General features: G+C 40.6%; 1 protein-coding gene across 1 annotated transcript in view; it reads left to right on the top strand.

Moving 5' to 3' along the window:
- usp32 (ubiquitin specific peptidase 32) overlaps positions 1 to 9440 on the top strand; it is a 296302-nt gene that overhangs the window by 248178 nt on the left and 38684 nt on the right. Inside the window, exons 25-28 of the mRNA XM_037677753.1 lie at positions 312 to 423; positions 1161 to 1360; positions 1478 to 1662; positions 8056 to 8142. Of these exons, the coding sequence (XP_037533681.1) occupies positions 312 to 423; positions 1161 to 1360; positions 1478 to 1662; positions 8056 to 8142 (584 nt within the window). The remainder of the gene's footprint in view (positions 1 to 311; positions 424 to 1160; positions 1361 to 1477; positions 1663 to 8055; positions 8143 to 9440) is intronic.

Genomic DNA, 9440 nt, shown 5'->3' on the forward strand with positions numbered 1-9440 from the left:
GTGTGTGTGTGTGTGTGTGTGTGTGTGTGTGTGTGTGTGTGTGTGTGAGTGTGTATAAGTCAGACTTTATGAAATATACAGCAGGAAAGTGGGTAAATATTGAGAATATTTTTCTACATGAACCTGCTTATGCTGTTTTTAAATGTCTCTGGTTTAGCAGCTGTTCACTCTTGCATCAGAATATTGGTAATTATTTTCAGTTTGTGTGTACACCCAGTTCATTTTCATCAACAATTTTAACAACACTTGTGATTTTGTTTGTGCACACTTGCAGCACTTGTGAAGTCTGAGACATCATTTGTTTATTTCAGAACTTCCCTCAGGACAACCAGAAGGTGCGACTGTCTTTCAGTGGCTTTCTCTGTGCATTTGAGGTTCCAGTACCAGGTTCACCAACATCACTGAGTTCCACAACCCTTACAGGTAAGCAGTCACACACTTTGAATTCATATCTATATAATGACATACTGCTTCCCCCCCTTGTTTTGTCCCCTGTCATAGACCGAAAAAGGGTAAATGGAAATACCCTTTGTCCATTCATAAATTTGTCCATCTCTCTGTCTGTTTGTGTATGTTCTCAGCATGATAACTTGGCAAATAAAAGAGGTACCAACTTCCATTTTGATATGTGACTATATCAAGGGGAAAGAAAGATTCCGTTTGAAAATAAGGTTCCCACATCAAATTCCAAGATGCCATAAATGTTCTTCAGTGTTTTGAGAATGATAACTTGAAAAATAAGTAAGGTAACAACAGCCATGTGTGTGTGACTACATCTAGGCGTAAGAAACATCACCATCAAAATTGGGTTGCCACATCAAAATCCAAGATGGCCACCACCATATGTATATAAAATGGCTACCGCAATCATTTGAAGAAACTGTGCTTTTTACATTTTATATTTCTTAAAATTCTAGTTTCCTCAAATTATTGGGGCGACATATCATCAATAAATGAAGTCCAAAACCACCATTGGTCATCCCCTGGCTCTGCCATTGCACTTGGAGGACAAAACTGCTCCCTCCAATCACCAGGATCTTTGCTACCACAGCCAAGCAAAAAACAAAACAACAAAAAACTTTATTTCTATACAAAGTGTAACTACTTCCCATTTTAATATCTTGCATCAAAAACAATAAGGTTTGACTTTCTCTCATCAGAGATCACCCCAATAGCTAATGGCTTAGCTGCTAATGGGCATCTGGGTGATAACCCCATCCTGATCTCCTATGGTGGGCCTGGCACCATGGTGCCTTCCAGCCCAGAGACACCCCTGGTCAATGGAGTTGCTAACGGGCACATCACATCAACACAGGAGAGCCCCTTCATTGGCTATATTATTGCCATGCACAGGAAGATGGTGAGAGCTTCTGTTTTTTAAATTATTTGTATAATTGTTTGGGTGACCTTGAAAATGGTTTGTTTCAATTAAATGTTTAAGTCTGTGTGCTGTCACTTGATGTTTGTACTCTTTCAGATGCGTATGGAGCTGTACTTCCTGTCCTCTCAGAAGGACCGGCCCAATCTGTTTGGAATGCCACTTATTGTTCCTTGCACTGTCCACACCAGTAAGAAGGACCTGTATGATGCAGTCTGGACCCAAGTGACCCGACTGGCCAGCCCGCTGCCCCCACAGGAGGCCAGCAACCATGCCCAGGACTGGTATTCAATGTAGTTTGTGTATAGAGCTAATTCACAACCTGTCATCTCAAGTCACATTACCAAGAAATTACATTCTTTTTGTTTTGCAAAAACACAAAAGGAAAATTAAATTTTCATTGGTTTAGTTTTAATTTCTGCTCCATCAACTCCAGTTTAACCATGAGTGGAAAAAAAGAGGAAACAATTATTTGAACATTGAGATCAAGTGGAACAACACTTTTGAATGATCACACTTTTTGCCCCACTCCCCTCAGGAAGGTGGTTGAGGAGCATTAAGTGTAGAACCACTAGACTGAGGAACAGCTTCTACCCTGAAGCTGTTGGACTCATAAATCTCTAACCAGGAAAATCACTGTAGTGCCACTTTTAATTGGTGATTTGACACTTTATCTGTGCTGGTGTTTGTCCATACTGCTGATTTCTTGCCTTTAAGCTGCTGTACAGTAGTCCCTCATTACTTTGCGGTTTGGCTTTCGCTGACTCGCTCTTTCACGGTTTTTCAAAGTAAGATTGGACATGACACACAATTGACTGATTGATGGATGAGCTGCACAAGCAGCATGGATTGTTTATTTAACATAAATTATTTTAAATTATTTAGCACCTGCTGTACCTGTGTTCAGCCAACAGGTGCAGGGAGAAGCTCCCTCCTGCAGCGTGTCATGACCTCCGGTCTCTGCCACCTGTGGCCCTCTGCCCCACCCACTTCTCCACTGCAATCATACACATGCTCATCACTTCAAATCTCCCTCCTTCTGTGTAAATAAACAATTAAAATTGAAATATTGTACTGTAATAGTTTAATTAAACAATCCATGCTGCATGAGCATCTTTATTTTAATACCGTAATTCTCGGGCTTTAAAATGCACCTGTCTCTAAGCCGCACTTATAAGACAAATCATAATTTTGTACATAAATAAGATGCTCCGGTTATTTAGCCGTGGGCATCCACTGTTCATCATCAGGATCTGTGACCCCCACAGCCTGCTCCAGCTGTGTGCAGCTTTCTTGTTGTAGTAGAAGAACCATCCAGCAAATGATGTTTCACAGAATATAGTTTGCTTTCAACACACACTCAGACTGCAAGATCATCACAAGTAAATGAAGCTTCGCTGTCTGTCTCATGGTTGCAACCATTAAACCTTCAAAATGAACACAATAACTATCTAAGCATAATCACTGGACAGATCATTGCCAAACACCTATGTAACTGAAGTTATTTAAAAATGATTTACCGGTAAATATTACCAAGAAATCTTATCGAGGTCATGTGACCGGAAGTCAAATAGTACCGGTAAAATGTGGTAAATATTCATTACATTAGTACCATTGATTTATGTTCAATTCAATTCAGTTTATTTATATAGCGCCAAATCACAACAAAGTTGTCTCAGGGCACTTTACAGGAACATTCACATACATAAAAGCCAATTATTGGTAAACACCTTTGTTAGCAACTGCAGTTTTTAAATGAACTTTCTACATAAATGTGATGTGATTCTCCTCAGCAGAGCTCATAGGGGGAGGAGGAACAGCTCCTCCCTCCCCGTTGTCTCTTCCGCTCAGTTCAATGCCCCTGTTTAAGCTTAAATGAGATACTCGTATTTAAACACATATTTACCGTACACAGAAAGATTTTTTTTTTTACTTTTATTTAAATATTTACCAGTCTTGACTGACTGACTGACTGCTTAAAAAAATAAATCTAACGACTTGTCCACCGCTCGCTGAGCTCTCATTACAGAAAGGGGAGGGGGAAGACTCCTATTGTTTGCCGCTCGGTATTCAGATATGACTATTAAAATGAGATCCCGATATTTAAATGCATATCTACCAACACAGAAAGATGTCACACAGAAATCATTTAAAAACTTTTATTAAAACAAGTACCAGACTTGACTGCTTTTGTGTCTCCAATCCATTGACATGTTCATGCAGTTGACAGGCTGCAGCTGTTTCCTCCTTGACAGCCAATCGCTTTTAACATGAAAGCTGCATCATAAGAAATTCTCCGTGCATTTTCCATTATCGCTGAACAAATGAACAGGTCTGTGCATGAAGCGCAAAACCCGGTAACAACACAGGAACTATCTGAAGAAATTAATTCACGTCTATCTTGGGGGATGGTCTTCGAAAGTACCTCCTTGTTCATTCAGGTTACAGTTCACTTCAAGCAAGCTGAAGGACGGCAGCTTCCTCGGCTTCTCTGCAGTCCTATAACATCAAACTGACCCATTTTTGAACCGGACAAGACAAAACCGAGAAACCACAACAACAAGCAACATATATAATTATACTTATAACATCGTTAGAAAGTATTTTATACAGTACGTGGACGATATATTTAGTGGCCACCACAACCCAATTGAGTGTGTATCTTATAAACACCTGGATCTAAACACCTGTGTGAGCATGCTTATCACTATAAGGTTTCTCCATAAAAATGTTCAATAGTGGATGTGGGGATCCACAGACCCGTCCCCACAGGACGCGAGGGTAACACAGGGAAGACCGGAGTTACAGACACACAGCGATCCCCAAGCCCGGAGCTCTGGGAGTCCCCCAACAGGGACACCCGCACCCCCCGGAGAGAGAAGCAAAGGGAAGTCTCGGGTGATCCCCAGAAACCACAATGCAGAAACCCCAGGAAGCTGCAGCGACGAGTCCACAGGCCCCGCCGGCAACTCGCCCCTCCAGAGTAGATCCGGCCATGGACACAGAGTCCCGAGGTCATACCACCCCCCCAACAGAGGCCCGACAGAGCCAGGGCACCCAGGCCCTGGCAGGCAGCCACCAGGGCGGGCCCGCGCACACCCCACCACCCAGCCCCAGATGCTGAGAGCCGCCAATGCACCGGCGACAGGGGGGCCCACCACCGGAGGGGAGTGCGACAGGGGGAAGTAGACCCCACATTAAATGGGGGGCCCAAATTGATCCAAGAGAGGGTACCACCCAACCCAAGACATAAACAGGCACACAGAGACAGCCCAACAGAGCCTCTTTTGGACCGTCCATGCGCCCCACCCCCCACCCACTCGACAGTGACCGCAAACCGGCCCCATTGCCTCCGGTCTGAGAGATAGTTAGAGAACCAACCAATGGTGTGTTCTGAGAAACCGATTTCTGAGAGTTTATGACACAAGATGTTATGATCCACAGAATCTTTAATCTTTAGACAGGTCTAAGAAAAGTGCAGCACAATAATCCTTAGCATCCAGTGCTTCAACAACGTCATTAAGAACCTTCAGTGAGACAGTGGTTGTGCTGTGTTGTTTCCTGAAACCAGATTGATGGAGAGGTAAGATGTTAAATGAGTCCAGGTAATTTTTGATTTGAGAGTTTTATCAGTTTTTCTAGAACCTTGGCTAAAATGCAGAGTTTAGAGATTGGCCGATCGTTGTTCAGTGAGGTGGGGTCACCTCCCTTCAGCAAAGGAAGAACAAAGGCTGTTTTTCAAGTGTCTGGAATGGAGTTTTGTCTTATGGAGAGATTGAAGATGTGGGTCACAGGGACTGTGATGATATGAGCAGTCAGCCTTAAGAAATAAGGCGGTAGTTAATCTGGTCCTGCAGATTTTTTAGGATCAAGACCTTTTAACAGTTTATTGACCTCACTGACTGAGAACGGAGAAAAAGAGAAGGTGTGATTAACTGAGGATTGACTTGTAGGAGGGATTTGATTTGTAGAAGTTTGGTTATTAAGTGAAGTGGCTGATTTTCCATTAGTAACTGTGTCAAATAAAGAACTAGAAGCAACAAAATGTTTGTTGAAACAGTTCAGGATCTCGTGCTTATTTGACACAGGAACAGAGTTAATGAGAAGTTGTGCTGGGAGGTCAGATGATTGGGGGGGGGGGGGGGTGCCTGAGAGAGATTTGATGGTTTTCCAGAATCTGTTAGGGTCATTTAGATATTTGGAGGTCTGAGATAAAAAATAGTTACGTTTTGCGGCTTTGATGGCAGTTGTGCATTTATTCCTCATCTGTCGAAAATTCAACCAATCAGTGTCTGAGTCAGATTTTCTCGCTGTGTTCAAAGATGGTCTCTCCTGTGCAGGAGGTCAGCTAGCTCTGGAGTAAACCAGGGGCTGTCTCGTCCCTTTATTCTGAACTGACGAAAAGGAGCATGTTTGTTCACAAAATAAATGAAACTATTATGAAAATAGTTCCAAGCGGAGTTCACGTCATCAATTAATATAATACAATGCCAATCAAAGTGAGACAGATCCCAGAGGAATGACTGTTCACAAAAACGTTTCAGATCCCTTTTTTGAATTAATCTGGGCTTAGAAGGTGGAAGTTTAATATCTCTCAGAGTCACTGTCACACAGTGATCACTCAAAATGTTAGTGAATACACCTGTACCAGGGAATTTGTGAGGCATATTTGTTAGAAACAGGTCCAAGATGGAGGATTTTTCAGGACGGTTTTTGTTTAATCTAGTCGGAGAGTTGATTAGTTGGGTTAGATTGAGAGACAGGCAACATTCCTTGAATTTATCACAGAGGGAGGTCGACTTATCCCAGTCAGAGATCATATCTCTCCAGTTTTAGGTTCTCTCCATTGGCTCCCTGTCAAATCCAGAATAGAATTCAAAATATTACTTCTAACCTACAAAGCTCTCAACAACCTGGCTCCATCTTATATTACAGATCTTATTGTTCCATATTTTCCTAACAGAGCACTTCGCTCTCAGACTGCAGGTTTTCTTGTGGTTCCTAGAAGTTTCAAAAACAGAATGGGAGGCAGACCTTTCAGTTATCAGGCTCCTCTCTTGTGGAACCAACTTCCAATCTCTGTCCGTGAGGCTGACACATTATCCAGTTTTAAAACTAGGCTTAAGACTTTCCTTTTTGCTAAATCCTATAGTTAGGGTCGGCTTGGGTTTCCTGAGCTGTCCCTTAGTTATGCTGCTATAGGCTTAAACTGCTGGAGGACAAACTGACCACACTTTTTCACTCTGCTACTGTCTTTACTTACTCTGCTCAACCTGTTTTGTATTTGTAATTATTTTGTCTATCCTTAACGTGTTTTTTGTCTTTCAGATATACCAGGACCTATACCTGGACCTACCATTCTGTGTTCATTTGTCTCTCCTTCCTGTCCTCTCAAACCAGCCGGTCAAAGCAGATGGCCGCTTGTCCTGAGCCTGGTTCTGCTGGAGGTTTCTTCCTTTTAAAAGGGAGTTTTTCCTTTCCACTGTTGCCACTGTGCTTGCTCAGGATTGGAGACTGTGATGAAGCCAAGATTCAACTTGTCTGCTGGATTCTTTAGATAGAGAACTTTACTAATTGGCTTTTATGTATGTGAATGTTTCTGTAAAGTCCCTGAGACAACTTTGTTGTGATTTGGTGCTATATAAATAAACTGAATTGAAATTAATTGGTGCTTCTTCTCCTGCTACATTTGCAGTTCTACAAGACTTTTCATTGATATGCTTGGACACAGCACTCTGTGAACAGCCAGTCTCCTTAGCAATGAACTTTTGTGGCTTACCCATCCTATGGAGGGTATCAAAGATGGTCTTCTGGACAGTTATGTCTGCAGTCTTCCCCATATTTAACCAAAACGAAGCAATTTAATGACACCTGGGGAAACCTGTGCAGGTGCTTTGAGTTTAGTAGGTGATTAGTGTCACACTCAGTTTAAAACATTCATGCCCTGCAAACTTTGGGCTGATTTCTCCAAAGTATACTAATTTTTTTGAATTCCTGTTTTTGTGGGTTTTATGAGCTGGATGCCCAAATTATGTAAAAAATAAGCAATTAAATACTTGAAATTGTTTAAATTGTGGGCCCTGAATCTATCATCTAATAAAGATTAACTTTTTGAATGGAATTATGGAATATTGTAATTTTTTGGAAAGGGTCTGTATATATATATATATATATATATATATATATATATATATATATATACACACACTAAAATAAACTACTACTTTCATTAAACCTTTATCCTGTATTAACCTTTATTGTCATTATACTTACTACTACTTGTACTACTACTTGAACTACTATCCCTACATTGTGTTTTTTTTCACTTATCGCGTGCGGGTGGGGTGGGGGGGTGTCATGATCCCTAACACCCTCGATAAATGAGGAACTACTGTATTTCATACCCATCTGCTCACAACAGACTCATTTTCAGGATACTCTAATACACTGCAATATATTATTATTGTTTAGCCTATATCTTAGGTCCTTATATATCCTTATTCTTACACTGTATCTTTTTATATACTTCATATTTTTGCTATTTTGGAGTGTAATGGGGACCTTGAGTACACAATTTCTTTCCACCTCATGTACCACATGTGATGCAAATGACAATAAAGAACCTTGAATCTTGACAATAGAGATCTGATCCACTGTCTCTTCCATTTTGCTCACAGTGATGACAGCATGGGTTACCAGTACCCCTTCACTTTACGGGTTGTAGGAAAAGATGGCAACTCCTGCGCTTGGTGTCCCTGGTATCGGTAAGAGTCATGTCTGGTCCAAAATTAATCCACAGATTTGAACTGTTCGAAACAAGTTTGTAATGTGGGTGGCGCAGTTGGTAGAGCTGCCGCCTCTCAGCGTGAAGGTTGCCGGATCAAATCCTGGCTGGAAACCTTTCTGGTAGAGTTGCATTTGGGCCTAAAAAGTCCGACACAGCCCGAGCCCATAGGCATTGTGTCTGAGCCCAATCTGACCCAACTTATTAACTCTAATTAGAAGCACAAACCTGACATGTTGCTGAATGGATGACTTTTTTATAACTGTTTATTGTTGTTGCTGTTGTCCATTGTTGTCATCTTTCTTTGTTGAAATCAGGTCTCTCTTGTAAATGAGTCCTCGAGGCTCAATGGGATTTACCTGTAGAAATAAAGGTTGAATGAATGTTATTTTAATTCAGCTTTTACTGCTTTTGTAAGAAAATCGGTTTGACATGATAGTTTTAAAAACATATTTCAAAGAAAGGAAAATATAAGATTTCTTGTTTATTAATTAACAAGTCACGAAATGGATTTCTTACATTAGCATACAAAACAAATATCCTAAAAAAATCAACACTAAAGATAGGCTATTATAAAGATGAACAAAAATAATTTTAGACCAAAATTATTTGGGAAAATGTAGAACAAGGCTATTTTAATTTAGACCTAAAAGAAAGTCGTGCAAAATTAACGTGAGTCATGCTGTCACTGATGACGGAGAGATTTAACCTACACCCACACTACACCACAGAATAGAATTGGTGTATGCATGAAAAAAATAGATTTTGAAAAGGCCTACATTCTACAACAATGCTTATGCTAATATGTTAGTAAACAAAATATCTATAACAAATAACTGACATAGGGCTGAAAGAATAACAGTAGCCTAAGGAAAACAAACATATTGCACAAGCTTGAATTGCAGCAACAACAGGAGTGATAAAGAAAAATAAGATTCTAGAATTGTTATAGAATTGCGCTGCTCAAGGTGGTTGCATGTTGGAGCAGCTCTGTTACTTTCATTCTGAGATTTTGCTTTTGGAAACTTTAATTCCTCTTTTTCTGGATGTAAATCACATTTTTTGGATGATTGTTTCCTCTGGTATCGGATGCTGTGCAGCTGGAAGGATTTTTACTGAAACTTTTTTTTTGTTTTGTATATTTATGATGCGTAACCATGGCAACAAGGCAGTTTTCTACAACCAACTGCAGCTGATTAACATCTCAAAAGCTCAAATAATATCTCAACTGCAGCCCCAAATCTCAAAAGAGTTGAAAAGGATCTAAAAAAAGTTAAA

This window comes from Nematolebias whitei, chromosome 6, assembly GCF_014905685.2.
Source record: "Nematolebias whitei isolate Nwh7 chromosome 6, NemWhi1, whole genome shotgun sequence".
Lineage (NCBI taxonomy): Eukaryota > Metazoa > Chordata > Actinopteri > Cyprinodontiformes > Rivulidae > Nematolebias > Nematolebias whitei.